The 18,911-nt window shown below is 45.0% G+C and overlaps 1 protein-coding gene across 1 annotated transcript in view; it reads right to left on the bottom strand.

Annotated features, from left to right (window-relative positions):
- cfap77 (cilia and flagella associated protein 77) overlaps positions 1 to 18,911 on the bottom strand; it is a 170,662-nt gene that overhangs the window by 90,326 nt on the left and 61,425 nt on the right. Inside the window, exon 2 of the mRNA XM_078227582.1 lies at positions 654 to 753. Within this exon, the coding sequence (XP_078083708.1) occupies positions 654 to 753 (100 nt within the window). The remainder of the gene's footprint in view (positions 1 to 653; positions 754 to 18,911) is intronic.

Below are 18,911 nucleotides of genomic sequence, written 5' to 3'. Positions count from 1 at the left end.
ACCACCCTTCCCCCACATCCGTCCCTGCTGCCACAAGCCCAGTAAAATTCTGCTCTTGGTACATGTATTAACCAGGCATGAAATTTAGAATATCCAATCAAGCAGGTTATGTTTTGACTGGGTTAGAGGTGACCATGTAGATTTCCACACATCTACAGACAACTACAGAGCTAAATGAAACATATATGAGAAAGGAATAGCAGGATATGTTAATTGGGTTAGATAAAGAGAAGGAGGCTTGTATTGAGCATAAACCCAGACTGGGCCAAATGGCCTATTCCTGTTCTGTAACTACTTTATAATACTTTATAATAGATGTGCTGCAATTGAGTGCTCCCTCTCAGGTAAAAGGAAGACACAGCAGAAAATGTATTAATGCCAGCCTTAGACATCAATGATCCAGACATCTCCAGCCTATGATGAAATATGTGCCAAACGGAAGATGTTTGTTTCCAGGCTTTATAGTAGAAACGTTGAGGTTAAATTGCGTTCAAGCAAAAGTTAGTTTTGTGAAATTCCAATATGTTGTACTTTGAATAATCATAGTTTGTATAAATTTGAATTCTCCTTTTAAATGTGCTGAGTTCTACAGTAATTAATAAGGTAATTTCTGAGGTATAATATTCAAAAGTAAAAAAACTCTGCCACATTACCTGCAGGAACTCCACCATCATACATTCTCTCAATTGTCCCATACACGTGGTTAGGCCCTGGTAGGGGGTTACCACTAGGTTTTGCCTTGCCAAGCTCTGACTAAAACAAGAAAGAGACAATAATTAGGATTATTTATTGAGTGGAAAAGAACATTTTGGGTTCTGGAGTTTGATTTTTAAAAAATCATTCTAGTGTATAAAAGATCTGAAAAGGTCATCCATATAATCACAACCTAGAACAAGAGGCTGACTTTCCCTTCTTTAAGTCTTGATTTGAATAATTTTATTTGAATCCAAAATCATAGAATCCTTACAGTGCAGAAGGTGGCCATTCGGTCCATCAAATCTGCAATGACTCACACCCAGACATACCCCATAAGCCCATGTATTTACCCCACTAAACCCCATAACCTATATATCTTGGAACACTAAGGGAGAATTTAGCATGGCCAATCAACCTAACCCGCACGTCTTTGGACTGTGTGAGGAAACCGGAGCACCCGGAGGAAACCCATGCAGACACGGAGAGAACATGCAAACTCCACACAGACAGTCACCCAAGGCTGAAATTGAACCTAGATCCCTAGTACTGGTGCTAAAAGGCAGCAGTGCTAACCACTATGCCATTGTGCCGCCAGAATAAATCAGAACAATTATAGTTGACTAAGGATTTGTAGTGAGGATCTTCTGATTTTGTGATTAATAAATAATTATGACTAAAACTAACAATAACCTGGCTCAAGCTCAGGAGCCATATTAGTTACTAATTTACTTCCTGTAACGTTGCAAACTCTGTGTTGGAAAGTATGATCTTTTTCTTTTCTGTCTTTATTAGCTTCATGTCGCTGTTCAACATCCAGCACTGACATGCTCAATGAAATATTGAGAAGACTGCAGCCATTGTTTTTGATCCCTGTCACAAAATCTTTTCCCTAGCTACTGACTATCCCTCTCCCTGGCATACGATCTGAGAATGAATCAGACATCCACAATCTTAGCATCCTAGTTGAACCTCAGAGGAGTTTCCAATGCTATTTCTACTCCATCACCAAAACTGCACATTTTCACTTCCATGGCACTGCTTGGCTTCAGCTTAGCTTCTGTTTATCTGTTGCTGAAACCGCACCCATGCCTTTGTTGTTTATAGACTCAGCTATTCCAATGCCCTCCTGGCCAGTCTGTCATCTTCCACCCACCATAAACTTGAGCTTATCTAACTTGTTGCAGCCTGTATCCTAACTCACACAAAATTGTGTTCGTCTCTGTGATCACTGACCAAAATTGACTCCTGGTCAGGTCAATTTTCAGGTTCTCATATTTGTTTTCAAATACCCTTCCTACCTGCATAACCTCTTCCAATCCTACCAAACTCCAACATCTCTGTCCCTCTTTTGCACATTCCCAGTTTTAAATGCTGTACTATTAGCATACATGTTTAGGCCATCTTTACGCAGAGAGTGGTTGGGGTGTGGAATGGACTGCCTGCAGTGATAGTGGAGTCAGACACTTTAGGAACATTTAAGCGGTTATTGGATAGGCACATGGAGCACACCAGGATGATAGGGAGTGGGATAACTTGGTCTTGGTTTCAGATAAAGCTCGGCACAACATCGTGGGCCGAAGGGCCTGTTCTGTGATGTACTGTTCTATGTTCTATAATTTTCCAGCATTTATGGTCACTGATCTTATTTGCACATTCTTTCGATATAAAGTACCATCAGTCAGAGAGCCATGTTAATACATTGGGCGGGATTTTACGTCCTCACTCATCCCGAAACCATAAAATCCCACCTGAGGTCAACGGACCTTCCCATTGACTGCCCCTCGCCCACTCCGATTCCCGTGGCAGGCGGGGCGGTAAAATTCCGGCCATTATTTCGCTTACCAGAGCTCTGATGAAGGGTCATTTAGACTCGAAATGTCAGCTCTATTCTTTCTCCACAGGTGCTGTGAGACCTGCTGAGATTTTCCAGCATTTTCTGTTTTTGTTTCAGATTTTAGCATCTGCGGTCTTTTGCTTTTACTGAAAATGAACTAGTTCGGCAATGCCATGCTGTCCAACTGTTGTCATCTTAAAATGATTTCTCAGAATCATCTCCAGAAGTACAAACTTCTTTAGTCTCTAGTGTTATGAATACTACTACAGAAGACTTTGTTGGATCTGAGTTGCCTGATGGTGTCTTTGCAATTACACCAAGTGAGAATGATGTAAAATCAATTAGAAGAGAAAAAGAGTCCACTGAAGTTCCAAATCATACTTCTAGGGTCAAGGACAACCAAATTCCAGAAGGTCATATACAATCAAAGGGGAATAGATGTCTTCCTGATCAACTTTCTTGTTGACTGTGTATAATGATTAATGATGCATAATATTGTATCTAAAGTATTATTGATCCTGTGAGTAACATTGTAGCAATTTGTTATCATGGCCACAGAAATGAAGGTGGAGGAATGTTATATATTTAAGTGGTTGCATGGTTGCTTTCAGAGCCAGTCAGATGATTTGATGGTAAGGTCATTAGGGTGTTTCACAGGCTGCTGTTTAGTTTTAGTTTCCGTTCTATGCAGAGAACATCTCTTTCAATAAACCTGTCGTGTGCTAGAATCTGGGTGGGGGGGGCGCGATTCTCCCAAAAGTGCTAATTGGCAGCAAAACCGGTCTACACCGCGCCAGTTCTGACAGTTCAGCTTCTCACGTGAATCGCCGCACTGTGCACTCAAGAGGTCCCAGTCGTGAATCTCATTAAAAACCTAGGTGGGAGGGGCCTATTCACACACTGGAGTTTGACAGTTCTGGAGCTCTGCGCATGCACAGTTGCCCCAAACTGTCAAATTTGATCATTGGCCAGCCCGGGACCCCGCAGTGCTGCCCCTCCAGTCCCCCCCACCCCCACGGCCCGATCACGACCCCAATAATGATTCCTGGGCCAGCCCTGAACCCCCGTCCTGTCACGCTCCGATGCCCAGGTCCCACCCCCCAGCAGTGGCAATCCCCTCACCCCCCTCACTCTGGCAAACCCCCCCCCACCCCGGGGTCAGACAGACCCCCCCCTGAAGGCAGGTCCCCCCGCAGCAGACCAACCACCCCCCCCAAGCCCGCCCCAATCACTGCCCTCCCTCCATCCCAGACCAATCCCAACGCAGAGTGGCAACGGGACCGCCCACCCCCTCTGATTGCCCCTTGGCACTGCCTGATGCCCAATGGGCAGTGCCAAGGTACACCCTGGGCATGGGCACTTTGCCCTTGGACAGTGCCAGGGAGCACAGGCTGGCACTGCCAGGTTGTCCATGCCCAGGAGGCACTCACCCACCGCCCAACCCCCAGGGGGGCCCCTAATTGCCTCCCCCTTCATTCTGGCGGGATCTCCCGCTAGCTCCCTGAGCTAGTCTGAACCCTGCCTGATAGGGTGGGAGATTCGATCAGGACTTGAAAGGTCCCAATAATTAACTTATCTGCATATTTAAAATAGATTTTAGAAAGATTGAAATTGCTTACCTGCCTTCCCGCCGGTTTCCAGCATGGTCTGGCGGGCGACTTCTCACCGGCTCTGGAAGATGCACATGCATTCCCCGCACATGCACAAATCCCCGTTCAAGGCCACAGACATACATCTCCCGGCCGGACCCGCCAGAAAACTGGTGGGCGCAGATGGGAGAATCGCGGCCCATATGTGCAAACCACATTATTTTCTTGTTGTTTAAAACCCACAACTCCAAACATAGTTAGACCATTACAGATTTGTCGTGCTGGTTTAGTAGAATAATGTTGTCTGCGCCACTTCTGGCATGGCTCATATCGAATGTCATAGAGTCATAGAAATTCTACAGTGCAGAAAGAGACCATTCGGTCCATCGAGTCTGCACCGACCACAATCCCACCCAGGTCCTATCTCTGTATCCCTACATATTTACCCGCTAATCCCTCTAACCTACACATCCCAGGACACTGAGGGTCGATTTAGCTTGGCCAATCAACCTAACCCGCACATCTTTGGACTGTGGGAGGAAACTGGAGCACCCGGAGGAAACACACGCAGACATGGGGAGAATGTGCAGACTCAGCACAGTCAGTGACCCAAGCCGGGAATTGAACCCAGGACCCTGGAGCTGTGAGGCAGCAGTGCTAACCACTGTGCCGCCATCTTCTTGGTGAAACGAGTAGCATGCACCAGAAGTATGCAAGGTCGGCAGATTGCGACGTCAATCAGCATCTGATGCCGAGTTGATGCCTGACCTGCCATTTTTGACCTTGCTACTATAATCAATGCCATCTCTTTAACACAGACACCTGACCATGAGTTCAGCAGCAAAAAGGGGATACCACTCGTGTTGTTTAATGGGATCATCCTTCAACTTTCAGTTTAGTTGTTGACTACTTTCTATAGGCTCTTCCTGAGTTTTTGTAAGTACGAGGTGTTTGTAAGAGTTTATAAATTTGGTAAAGTTTGCAGGAAGTGGCACTGAACATGGGGCAGATGTTGGGTGCTACTGCAAGAACTCTGAGCTCACCACTTACTTATATTCTTGAGGGCGTTCGTACCCTAAGGGCTACAGTATCAGGGAAAGATAGAGCAGCGGCACAAAAGGAGCTGCTCATGGAGAGTAGAAGGGGAACCATAGCTACTGACGATCTTCAGGAACAATTCAGCTACCTGTACCTAATCCACTCCGGTGGCTGCAGCATGGCTGATGAAAGGCTGCTAACTTTCAGTGGGGGAGGCTGCAACTAACTTTGCAGGACACAAGAAGCTCTGGACCTTGAAGGCCTGACCTGAGACCGCACCACCTCAGCATGGCTATCAACAATTTGAACCGGCTGGCTGACTGGCAACAGAAAGGGCACTGCCAGAACGGCAGCAGTGGGAACTTGAATGTTGTCATCCTGAGATGGATCAGAAGGTATGTGCTGCATGGTTCCAGTGTCAATCCCCCAGCACCTTGGCTATCTGAATAATCTGCTGGAGAACAGATTGCTCGACTGTAGCACAACTCTGAAAATTCCTTTGATTACGGGTATCCATGATGGCGGAAGTCTGAGCCTGCACAACACCAAGCAATCTCGCATGGATGATCAAGGGAGGAAGATGGTGAAGTGAAATGTTAACTCTGTTTTTCTCTTCACAGATGCTGCCAGACCTGCTGAGTATTTACAACATGTCCCGTTTTTAATTCAGTTTTCCAGCATCTTCAGTATTTTCCATTTGCATTAGCTGTAAGTGGTGCTAATCTCACATGAAATTGTATTACCCCATATGAGGTGTGCAGCCACACAGCAGCGCATTTAGTACTGCGCTGCATACCATAATCATTATAATAACCAGGCAGCGTGAAACTAGCATTGCTTTGAATGGTAATTACACGTCACGTTCCTCATGCCTGGTTTTGGCGGCTTTTCAATTTTGTCCCCTGAAAGTACAATGAAAACACCACCTGCAGGTATAATGGCTAATTTCAGAAAAAATGTGGACACTTATAATCGGATTTTCCATTGGCCTAGGTTTACATGGGAACCTTTCAATGGAATGTATTCACCATTTACTAATAAATGGTAGGTCAACAGGCTTATTAACTCACCATTAGAATACACATTTTTCTTTTACAATATCATAACTGTAACTGATGTCAAAAGGTATTTCATGGTGTTATGAAGAACTTTAATGCCCTTCAGATTTAGGGTTTCCACATAATCAAATTTACTATTTATTTGCATTCATGTTTACTTATGGTATTAACAGACTGATTCGTTTGAATCGGTGCCAGCCCAGAGATTGTAATATGTAGTCTTTGGATTGTGAGACAAGTTATTGCTGTTCCAACGGAACTGCTGAATCAGGACAGAAAAAAAAATACAAAGATCATCTGTTTTATTTAGTTTTAAAATGAATTCCCTCTGTGAACATTTTGGCTTTTCAGTATTTGAGGGATTAACTGACCCCTTGACTGCATCCATATTTCTTTAACCTGTCTCCATGGTGAAGTCATTCGGGGATTCCAGTCACCAAAAGGGAAAGATCTGGTTGGATGTTCTTGCAGCCAATGCTGTTTTTGCTCATTAACATGTCATCTGATCAGGGTGCTCAGAAGAGCTGAGCAAAACCTAAAAGTGAAGGTTGTTCTTTTCCCTTTTGAACATAACAAGCTGTGAAAATCTGGCCAACTGAGTTCTTTGGAGTAGAAACCTGACAAAATACTTTAAAAACTGTGCACCAAATCTCCACTTAACCCTTGAGAGCCACGGTACCATTTATGGCAATTCATCTCAAAATAATCAAGGAGCAGAGTTTTCAGTTTCTTCGGTGTAGCCACATCCTATATTTTGTTTCTTTTTCAAACTCATGAAATTTTGCAGAATATAATTTTTGAAAATGAAAGTGATCCAGTTTTTAATCTCAAAAATTGGTTTGAATCCAGCTCTGTTAATGAAAACAGATTCACATTCCATTTAAGTGTTAAGTTTGAATGTGATTTGCCAGAATTAAACCGCAGTTCGCCCAATAATTATCCATATGAAGCCTCATTCTACAGCTTTCCATTCACATGTTTCTGCAGATTGCTGTTTAAAATTGATTTAATCTCCTATCAATACAGCTGAACATTAGAGGATTAACCATATTGAGAAAATGTAAACAGCAGCATGGGTGTAAACTCCCATGAGGGTTGGGGAACAGGATTCTTATCGGCAAGATCACATTTCCTGATTTTCCCCATCCCTCACCTTTGATGTAACGAGGTTCCCACTCTTATTGTAATCTTATTAAAGGGCTTCCCAGCCAGGTTGTGGCACAGGACGTCCACATGCTTGTATGGTGAGTCTTCTGTGACTGTGGGGGAAAGAGGTATATTTCCAGCGCTAATTGGGACGTCCTTTAAGGATGCTGCTCCAAATCTGTGGAGCTGGCTGTACAGGCTCTATTAGCCCTGCCCCACCAGCATGATGGTATAAAAGTCTGGTCTGAAAACTCGGTTGTGCATCTAGAGCGATACACGCCTGACAGTGACAAATTTTGGTAAAATTCCAGCCTAGGTGAGAAACTTATGATGAATTTGAGTGAGATTTATTGCAAAATATTTAAACACAAGGACAGATTCAACATGCAGATGACACAGAAATAGGTAAAGTGAGCTATTCCACTGGGAAGTCCTACACTTTAGCAGGCTGGGACCTATGTCTTGGCCAATCATATAATTAGAGTGTTGCAGGGAATAGAAGTTTAAAAAAATGAAATTAGAAGTTCTCTATCTGAATGCATGAAGCATCTACAGTAAGATAGATGGACTAATTGCACAAATAGAGGAAAATAATTTAGATCTTGTCACCACAAAAGAGACATGTTTACAAGATGATCAAGGTTGGGAAATAAATATTGCTGGGTATACTGTAGGGGCGATCTTACCATCTCGTTCCGCCTGTTGATCTAAGTGGAGAGCTGGTTAGATCGCAAGAGACGTTTCTTGCCTCTTGCAATACTACCGGCACTATGAAGCTGACATTGATCAGCCTCATGCCCTTCCTGGGCATGAGACTGATTATAATATTTAAATCAGATTTTAATTTTAGTAGTGAGCCTGGGATAGATTCATATGGGCTCACTTGCCTTGAAGGCCTGACCGGTGAAGGTCCTCGCTGGTGAGGATCACGTATGGTCCCCAGCAATGGGGACCAGATATGATGGCCGCCCTGGTGGCTCTGGAGGCCATTGAGGCCCCACCGAGTGTTTGGGAGCAGGATCAGGCAGTGCCCCTTGGGCAGTGCCAGCCTCAAACCCTGGTACTGGGTGGTGCCAAGGGATGGGGCCTGAAGGGGAGGAACCGGGGCCTGAAGGGGCTGGATCAAAGGGAAGGGCTGGGCACTCTGCAATCTGGGATCGCCGGTATGGGGTGGGGGGGTTGGGAACGGGGACGAAGATCAGCTCGGAGAAGGTGGGGGGGGGGGGATGTAGGAGGCAATCAACTGGGAGAGAGACAGGGATGGAGGCGTCGATCGTCCGTGGGTGGGGTACATTACGATGGGGGGGAAAACCAGTGGGAGTACAATTGAGGGGGGGTGGGGATGTGATTCCGGCAGGGTGAGATATCTCCCAGTGCATTAACTGTGTACACCTGTAAACAGTTGGTGCCCTGGGAGATAGAGCTGTGCACAATGGCACCCTCTAGCTGTCATCAGTTGACTTCCCAGTGAGAATAGACTCCATCCACTCCCCCTACTGGCATGAATCACACATTCCCTCTTTTTTTGCACTATGTGGCATAAGATCATGTCTGAGAGCTTGCCCATAAAATGGGCGTGATTCCCATCTTCACACTCATTTGGCACTTAGAATTCTTTTGGTAAGAATCACCCCCTATATTTCAGAAAGGCAGATGAAATGGCAAAGGAGAGAATGCAATCTTGGTAGTAAAGGATTACAAAGAACAAAGAACAGTACAGCACAGGAAACAGGCCCTTCGGCCCTCCAAGCCTGTGCCGCTCCTTGGTCCAACTAGACCAATCGTTTGTATCCCTCCATTCCCAGGCTGCTCATGCGACTATCCAGGTAAGTCTTAAACGATGTCAGCGTGCCTGCCTCCACCACCCTACTTGGCAGCGCATTCCAGGCCCCCACCACCCTCTGTGTAAAAAACATCCCTCTAATATCTGAGTTATACTTCGCCCCTCTCACCTTGAGCCCGTGACCCCTCGTGAACGTCACTTCCGATCTGGGAAAAAGCTTCCCACCGTTCACCCTATCTATCCCCTTCATAATCTTGTACACCTCTATTAGATCTCCCCTCATTCTCCGTCTTTCCAGGGAGAACAACCCCAGTTTACCCAATCTCTCCTCATAGCTAAGACCCTCCATACCAGGCAACATCCTGGTAAACCTTCTCTGCACTCTCTCTAACGCCTCCACGTCCTTCTGGTAGTGCGGCGACCAGAACTGGACGCAGTACTCCAAATGTGGCCTAACCAGCGTTCTATACAGCTGCATCATCAGACTCCAGCTTTTATACTCTATATCCCGTCCTATAAAGGCAAGCATACCATATGCCTTCTTCACCACCTTCTCCACCTGTGTTGCCACCTTCAAGGATTTGTGGACTTGCACACCTAGGTCCCTCTGTGTTTCTACACTCCTGATGACTCTGCCATTTATTGTATAACTCCTCCCTACATTATTTCTTCCAAAATGCATCACTTCGCATTTATTCGGATTAAACTCCATCTGCCACCTCTCCGCCCAATTTTCCAGCCCATCTATATCCTGCTGTATTGCCCGACAATGCTCTTCGCTATCCGCAAGTCCATAAGGGTATTTGTGAGAAAGGATCTAGCCTCAGAAGATCATGAAGTACAATCAATACAGGTAGAAATTAGAAATAGCAAGAATCAGAAAGCACTGGTGGAAGTAGTTTTAGGCCCTTTATACCACTAGCCTGGGCACTGGAGGAGAAATCATTGGAGTTTGTAATAAAGGCAATGTAATGATTGTGGGGGGCTTTAATCTTCATATAGACCAAGACTATGAAATTGGTAAAAATGGTCTAAAAGAGTTTATGGAACGTTTTTGCACTCAACTAGGGATAAAACTATCTTAGTTCTAGTATTGCATAATGAAGCAGGATTAATTAGTAATGTCATAGTAAAAGATCCACTGGGAAATAGTGACCATAATACTACAGAATTTCAGGTCAAATTTGAAAGTGATATACCCTAATCAAAAACCAAGAATCTTAAACTTAAAAATGGCCAATTACATAGGTATGAATGGAGAACTGGCTAAGGTAAATTGGATAAACAGACTATAAGGTATGTCAATGAATAGTGGCAAATATTTAAAGAAATAATTCAAAATATCCAACAAAAATACATTCCATTGGAAAACAGAAACTCAGCAAGAAGGTCCCACATTCAGGAAGTTAGGGACAGTATTAGATTAAAATAAGAGGCAATATTGCAAAAAACAATAATGGGCCAGTTTCTCTGACCTCGCCTGCAGCTGTGAACAGATATTTTGCTGAGAGGCGAATTTTCCATTCTTGCTGGCAGCAGCGGCGGGGTATGCAAGACCAGAGAATTCCAGCCAACAACTCCAAGGGTTAGGAGAGCTTAAGAAATCAGAAAAGGGCAATCTAAAAGTTGATAAAAAGGGAAAAATATAGAACATCAGAGTAAACTAACCAGTAATATAAAAACAGATTGTGAGAGCTTTTGTAAATATATAAAAAGGAAGAGAGTAGCTAAAATAAACAATGGTCTGTTAGAATAAGAGAAGAGGAAATTATCATGGATAACGGTTTGCTAACTACTTACTTAAAAGTGGATTTGATTTATGCGTGAATGGGTCTTAGTTGGAACTGGAACAGTCATAAACTAGAAAGTAAAGTTGCTTTTATTCATGTTTAAATATTGTTCAATTGTTAATGGTTAAGCTGTTTTGTTTGTTAGAGTTATATTTAAATTAAATAAAGTTTGTTTCACTATTAAAAAGTCCCTACTTTGTCAGTGAAATCATTCCTAGAAAGAAATATCCTATCCTCACATTTATGCCAAAACAGAAAAATTGTTGGAGCCTAGTCTGGTTTCATAATATACCTTGGGGTTCTGGTCCAGCACCCTAACAATCCAGTCTTGGAACTATGTCGGCGTTCCTACACTGTCGCCGAGTCAAAATCCTGGAACTCCCTTCGTAACAGCATTCTGGGTGTTCCTACAATATGTGGAGTGTGGTGGATCAAAAGGGCAGCACACCACCACCTTCTCAAGGGCAATTATGGATAGGGAATAAACGTTTTCCTAGTCAGTGACGCCCACAACCCATGAACAAATAAGAAAAAAGCTGAAGAAACAGTGAATGCGCTGGGTGTGATTTTCCAGAATTCATTGGATTCAAGAATGGTCCCATCAGATTGGAAGTTGGCAAATGTTGCTCCGCTTTTCAAGAAAGGAGGGAATGAGAAAACAGTGAACTATAGGCCAGTTAACCTAACATCAGCCATTGGAAACTGCTGGAAGATATTATTAAGGAAGTGTTAACAATGCACATAGTATGATTAGAACAAGTCAATATGGTTTTACTAAAGGGAAATCCTGTTTAACAAATTTATTGGAATTTTTTGAGTAACCAGTAAGGTAGATGAAGGGGAAACCAGTAGATGTAGTATATGTTTTTAGTCATCATAGACACACATTTTAAGTGGTTAAAAGTACACGTCATGAGCAACATCGCAGCTCTCATTACAATGGAGAAGCTACGCCAAGCTTTTGCAACTCATGGCTTACTCTATTCTCAATTCCGATAATGGTACAATGTTTATGAATGATTTGTTGCAAGAGTTTACGCAAAGGAATGGGATATGCCATGTGTGTACTGTGCCTTTCATCCAGCTTCAAATGGTTCAGCAGAGCGATCTGTTCAGACACTGAAAGAAGGATTGAGGAGAACGGCAGATTATATTTTTGAGAACCACGTTTTCACAGTTCTTGTTCCAGAATTGTATCATGCCACCAAGTGTGACAGGACACTCGCTGGTTACCATGTTGATGGGTAGGAAGCCAAAGTCTCACCTGGATCTGCTACATCCGGATGTCAAAGCAGGAGTGGAAAAGCAGAAGCAGAGGCTTGACTAGCATACTAAGGACAGATATTTCAACTAGAATGATTGTGTCTCTGTAAGGAATTTTACATGGTAGAAGGAAATGCTGCTGTGGACATTTGACAGGAAGAGTTACCTGTTGTACAAGGATTTCCAATGGACTCTAATCCAGGAGAAGATGAGGGATATTCATGGACAGATACTCAACTTAGTCCGCCCACAAGTCCAGCTCCACTGAAAAAAGACTCACCAGTGTATATATAGAGTCACCAGTGGTACTGCGCAGGTCACAGTATAGGCTCCTGAAAGACTGACATGAGTTTCATTATGTTTCTGTCCTTAAGGGGGATTGAAATTAAGGGGAGAGAGTGTTATAGAGTGTTACAGTAAGCATCTCCCTACTTGAATGTATATACTGATGTCTTTAATGGGTATGAGCATGCGTGAGTGACGTCATTGGTAGTGCGGGGCTTTCATGGGTTTAGTTTTCCACGGGAGACCCATATAACTAGCTCCCTCCAGTTCCGAGTCCATGCTGTACTGTATTTTGATAAGAAGATTGAACATCACAATGCATTTGACTACCTTTTTGTGGCCAAGTTACCACAATACCAAATAGGGGCGATTCTCCCATCCTGCTGCACTGATCTTTTAGCGCAGTGGGCCAGGAGACTCTAGTGCCGATTGATTCGCGCTGAGCGTTTGGGCCTGATCGCGTCTCCCAGTGCCGGAAATCGACACGGAGCTGTGTTACACATTCAGGGGTGATTTAAATATAATTTAAATGTAATTAGCGGATTCGAGACTGAAATCTCCGGGCCCGCTACCCCCCGCCCCCCCACCCCCGCCAGGAGTATTTCACTCCAGCAGGGTTTACAATAGCTCCCCTTTTGCAGGGAGCTGGCAGCCCAACCCCACTGGAGTGAAGGGGGGGCAATTGAGGCCCCCCCCCCTCCAGAGAGTCGGGTGCCAGGGTGGGTGCCCCCTGGGCATTGCCACCTTGGCAATACCAGCCTAGGCCCCTGGCACTGCCCAAGAGGCAAACTGCTAAGGCACAGGGGGCACCTTGGCACTACCCATCGGGAATGGGGCAATGCCAAAGAGGAGGGGTCTAATGGGGTGGGGGGGTCCCGCTGCCACTCTGCAGTCGGGATCAGTGGGGAGGGAGGGAGGCCAGCAATTGGGACTGGCTTTCCAAGTGGGGGGGGTGGAGGGGGCACCCTGCTGGGAGGGGGTGTTGGCACTGCGGGGGTAGGGGGAAGGGTGTCAAGGCTGGCGTGGACATGTCTGTGAGACCAGCAATCGGTGCGTGGAGGGCTGGCGTTGCGGGGATCGAGGGGCTGGCCAGCGATCGGGAGGCCGGCAGACAGGGGCCACTGCGCATGCGCTGATCTCAGCGCTGGCAGATCAGCGTGTGCGCAGTGGCCCACTCAGTGCTGTGCCGCCAGCCTCTTCGGCATGGATAGGCCCCACTCCCAGCTTTTCAACGGGATTCAACGGCTGAGGCACTCTGCAGTGCAGAGTGTGGGAGACTCTTTTTTAAACTCCCACTGAAAAAAACAGCGTGATTTTCTCCAGTTTTTACGTGAATTTGGCACTTAGAATTTTTGTTGGGAGAATTGCCCCCCATTAGCTTTGCAATCAGTGGTACTGAAACAAGCTGCAAATTTAATACTTAAGTTTCTACCATGAGGATTTTCAAATGTCAGCGCAACAGGAGTAACTGCAAAGAGCCCAATGGGGAAAGTAAAATTCCCTTTGCAATAATCTCAGTTTTATAAATCGTATAATTTTAAGCATATCTCCATAACTTCACCATGTGTAATATTAGCAAACTTAGCTAATTTCAATTGTATGAAAGATCATGATAATAGAAATTAAGGATTATTCACCATTGAATTACAGGTTCAAATTTTCTGAAATAGCTTCATTATGGCATTGTTCTGTAGCATGAAATGTGTTTGTTTTCTTGTTGCGCTGTCTGACCATACAACATCTTCTCAATAACTGATACAGATTTGCAATAGTCTAGAATTGCCGAATTCAATCCAAATTGGTCGGATATATAGGAGCTACACTCACTCTCGGGAATAAAAATGAACACCAGCTGATAGACAGCACCATCCGAGGTGAATGTTTTCTCAGATTTCAAGGAAATTCTGTGACCTGTTTCCTGTGCTCTTTTAGTTTGTATTGCTTGTGCCTGAACACCTCGTGTAGAATTTGTGACTCCCCACTCGGTAGTTTGGAGCTGTGATTGAGCTGTTTGGCTCGAGTGTAGATCTTGCTGACAGCTGTCCCTTTAGCAGACAGCTTAATTAAGCCTCATTAAGTCATCATCTTTCTGCCCTACTTCCCACCTCCGGCTCTTAATTTTGCCTATAATTCAAATCAGCCATTTTTCTTTGATGTTTCTTTTTCTTTGTGTTTTCTTTCTTGCTTTTATTTGCTACATTTTTCTCCCCTTCCTTCAAACTGTATATCATTTAAATGTGAGGACCTTATAAACTTCAACATTTTTCATATAGGTTTAAGGCAATTTTAAGATTTTCGTTCTTTTGAATTTGGTCATTTGAGTTGAAATAATCTCACAAATCAGGAAATATAAGATTTGTATCTGATGTTTTTGAAGTAAACTCAAGAATATTGTTTGGAAAAACAGTAATCCTAGAATATGTAAGAATGGGTTCAAGAATCCATACCTAGCTTTTATATGCTTATCTGTGGTATTAAGTAGTGGTGATAAATTGACTATTTTGGCAGAGAGCTGAATGGAATCTCATGTCACATCTTTACAAAATGCCTGCTCTCAGCAGCATTTACTCATTCGATGTAGGCTATAAACACAGTAATGTGGGCAACTAAGAGAAACTGGAATACGTGGACATGTCTATACTGTAATATTTAGGAATTATAGAACAATGTTGTGAATAATGTATCTCAACTACATTTTTAAATACATGTTGCAAGTACTCTGGGATACAATTCCTCTGATTAGTTGTGGCTTTGTCAGCCTTTTTGCCAGAGTAAAAAATGCTGTGTCCACAAACTGACTCATTTAAGGTTTTAAGAAAGAATTCTTAGTTGGTGCTGAGTAAGTGGAAAAAAAGGACAGTATAGCATATATAAGTGTGAGAAAAGAGAATGAGTTGTGTTCCTCGTGGGAAGTGAAATTTTGTCTTGCAGAGTAGTTTTTTTTTATATTGCTTCCACTTTTCTTCCTTTACCTGACGCAAATGGAACATTTATTTAAATGCTGCAGTGTTTGATCATCTGGATGTTCAATACTCTTTTCCTCAGTTGGCCAAAGACTGAGCTAGCATATTGGAGGCGATGAAGAATTTTGTTGCCGATGACTGCCTTTATTGACAGGCAATATAAAAAATGAGCGAAGATCTCATGTTGATCTTAATCAGCGGGAGGAGATGTTTTATTGTGGAAGCTGTTTGGAAGGGGCCTTGGTTTTCTGGGTGTTTAATAAAAGGCACATTTTGTTGTATGCTTCGGAGGAATTCACAATGACCTGGAGCTCAATTTCTGAATGAGCGCATACACACACACATACATACATACATGCACACTGAAGCTCTTTGACTGCAGTTGGAATGGTTCTGGCACTGGATTGAAAGCAGCAGATATAGATTGAACAGTTTCCCGTCTGTTCTGTAGATTATGTCCACACCTGTGGGTAATTTGCTGGAGGTGAGGTGAAGTATTACAGTGAGGAAAATGGAGAGTTTGTGCAATAACACAGCCCTTTTTGATCCCAGTTTTCAGAGATAGGGGGCAGAATTCTCCCAAAAAAATTTGAAGTGTTGAATTCATGGGAAAACTGGAGTAATTCACGCTGTTTTTTTTAAAGTGGGAGTTCCCACGAGAATGTCCCACACTCTGTGCACTGCAGAGGCCACCATCGTGAATCTCATTAGATCTCAGGGAGCGGGGCTTATTTCCGGCCTGGAGGCTGAAACCAGGAGGCCTCTGCGCATGAGTAGTGGCCCTGAAATGTCAGCCTCCTGTTTGCTGGCCAGCTTGATCGACCCCCCCCCCCCTTACCACCACCACCACCACCAAAGGGCACCCACCCCCACCACCGGCAGACCCCCCCCCCCCCCTCCCCCCCAGATCACTGACCTCTCTCCTGCCCCCATTGATTCCAATGGCAGACTGGCAGTGGGACCCCCCACCCCCACTGATTGCCCCCTAGGCCCTGCCCCCATAAGCCCTACCAGGTAGGCAGTAGCAAGGTTCCCCCTGGGCATAGGCACTTTGGGCAGTGTCAGGGGGCCCAGGCTGGCACTGCCACAGTGCCCATGCCCAGGGGACCCCACTCACCACTGCCCGGCCCCTGGGGGGGGCTCCTCCGATTGTCCCGCCCCTTCACTCCAGCAGGGTCAGGCTATTAGCTCCCCAAAAGTGGGGACCTACTCTAACCCTTGCTGGAGTGAAACACTGGCGGGGTGGGAGAGGCTGGTGGGCCCAGGGAATTCAGTCCCGGACCCGTTAATAGCATTTTAAATGATATTTAAACTATCATTTAAATACTAGCCCCGCCTCCCTGGTGATTTCCAGCGTGGAGCAGACCGCATCGGAAATCCAGCGCTGGGAGATGCTAGCAGGGCACGAACTCCCACACGAATCCCACTCATCACCCCACCCGCCCCGCGATTCTCCTAGCCCGCTGTGCTAATCCTTTAGCACAGTGGGATGGGAGAATCACGGCCTGGGTTTGCGGTGGCCATGTAGGTTAAGATCACTGCATGCATGTCATCCTGGAGTAGGCAGAAAATGGTGACAAATTTAGGATACTCCATAAGCCTTTGCGATTAACAGAGACAAAGGCTTTTGTGAGGTGAAAGGAGGCTATGTACAATGATTGGTGCTGTTCCTTGCGCTTCTGTCAATTAAGGAAAGCCAAATTTGTTCAAGGGAAATTGTGCTTAACTTAATAGAATTTTTTGATTATGCACCAGAAAAAGAGTTGTTGTAACAGAAAGGGTTGATGTGGCGTAAATGGATTTTGGAAGGGCATTTCATAACATGCCACATAACAGGCTTGTCAGCAAAGTTAAAACCTATGGAATAAAAGGGACATTGAAAGCTTGGATACAAAGTTGACTGAGCGACAGGAAATATGGGGGCAATCTTGAGCCCATGCTCGCCATCCATGGAAATAGTGGCAAGGGCGTAAAGGTGAGTATAGCCCCGGGGAGAAGGACATGGCCAGGCAGTGGTCTGGCAATGCGCCCTGGCACAGCCCCCTGGAACAGTTTGGCACCATGCCCATGCCACCCTGGCAGTGCCACCCTTTGCCCGGGGGCAGTGCCAGGGAAGCCTCATGAGGGAATGGGGAGAATTTATTTATTTGTGGTGATGGGTGGGGAGCAGACATGAAAGCTAGGGATGCCACTGATGGCCGTTTTGTGAGGCTGCGGGTTGGGTGGGTGCTGGCATTGACTATGTGGGTGGAGGAAGGGATCCAATGTCCGGAGGGGGTGGAGTTTCCGACACTGACTTCTGGGGGGGGGGGGGGGGGGGGCGTTGAATGTTTGGGGGGGGGGGTGGAAGGGGTTGGGTTGCGTGCTGCCATTGACTGTGTGGGTGAGAGGTTGGGAAGAAGGGGTCTGATTTTCAGGGGGGGGGGGCGGAGGGGGAAAGGTGGGTTGCTGGCACTGACTATTGTGGGGAAAACTGCCAGCTCCGGTTAGGTGGGGGGAGAGGGTGAGTGCCGGCTCTGAGAGCGGGGAGAAATCATGGCTCCAATCGGGCATGGGGGGGGGGGGTGAATGCCTGCTTCAATCGTAGTGATTGGGGGATGAGTCTCTGAGACCTCCGTGGTGAGCTGGGGTGACATTACTTTTTGGTTTGATCGGGGCACCTTTTAAACATGTGGCGCCGATTTCAGTACCGTCGGGCTTTGAATGTGAATGTATTTCTGTCATGTTTCTTCTGAAGTGACTGTTTTATACTTCATCTCTGATTACAGTGCTGATTGTCTACAGCTGGCAGCTCACCTGCTGATATTACAGAAGGTTAATTATTCTTAACTATTGGAGTTTTTGTTTTAACTTGGGCTAATGCATTATTGTTATTCTTAGAGTTGTTCCCTGGGGTTTCAGAGTAGGGTTTGATTGACAAGAAAGTCATGTGTGGGTGGAGCTAAACTTGCAGGGAGAAAAAGCAGGCTGTTGCTGTTTGATTTTGAATGGAGCAGCACCATTTCTCTCTCTCCCTCTGGAAATTAAAGTCTAGGACCTGCTAGGAAGACGTATCTCTTTCCAGAAATCTGCAAAAGGTGCTTCCCTTCCCCCTTCTCTCTCTCTCTGGAGTCTGCTGTCTGAGAGTCAGAATCTCTGTTCAGAGGTGTTAAAAGGTTGGAAGACTAGCAACTCACATAAGCCTGTGTGTTTTTGCTAACTGATTCTGAAGAGGAGTTTACCGCTGGAATCGGAGCAGGCGAGGGGTGCACAATGGGAAGGTCCATTGATCTCTGGCGGGATTTCACGGTTTCGGAACAAGAAAGGCCGTAAAATCCCACCCAAAGTCTATGATGAATAATAGAGATAGCTTACAGTTAAGAATTATACCTTGTCTTAAGTATTTTAATTGGTAAAGGTTATGCTCATTCTTTATGTTATAGTTAAACTGCATTGTTAAATAAAGTTTGTTTTCATAAAAGCTTCC

The sequence above is a fragment of the Mustelus asterias genome, chromosome 13 (genome assembly GCF_964213995.1).
Source record: "Mustelus asterias chromosome 13, sMusAst1.hap1.1, whole genome shotgun sequence".
Taxonomy (NCBI): domain Eukaryota; kingdom Metazoa; phylum Chordata; class Chondrichthyes; order Carcharhiniformes; family Triakidae; genus Mustelus; species Mustelus asterias.
The sequence above is the reverse complement of the archived record's forward strand: the minus strand, read 5'-3'. Positions and strand labels throughout refer to the sequence as shown.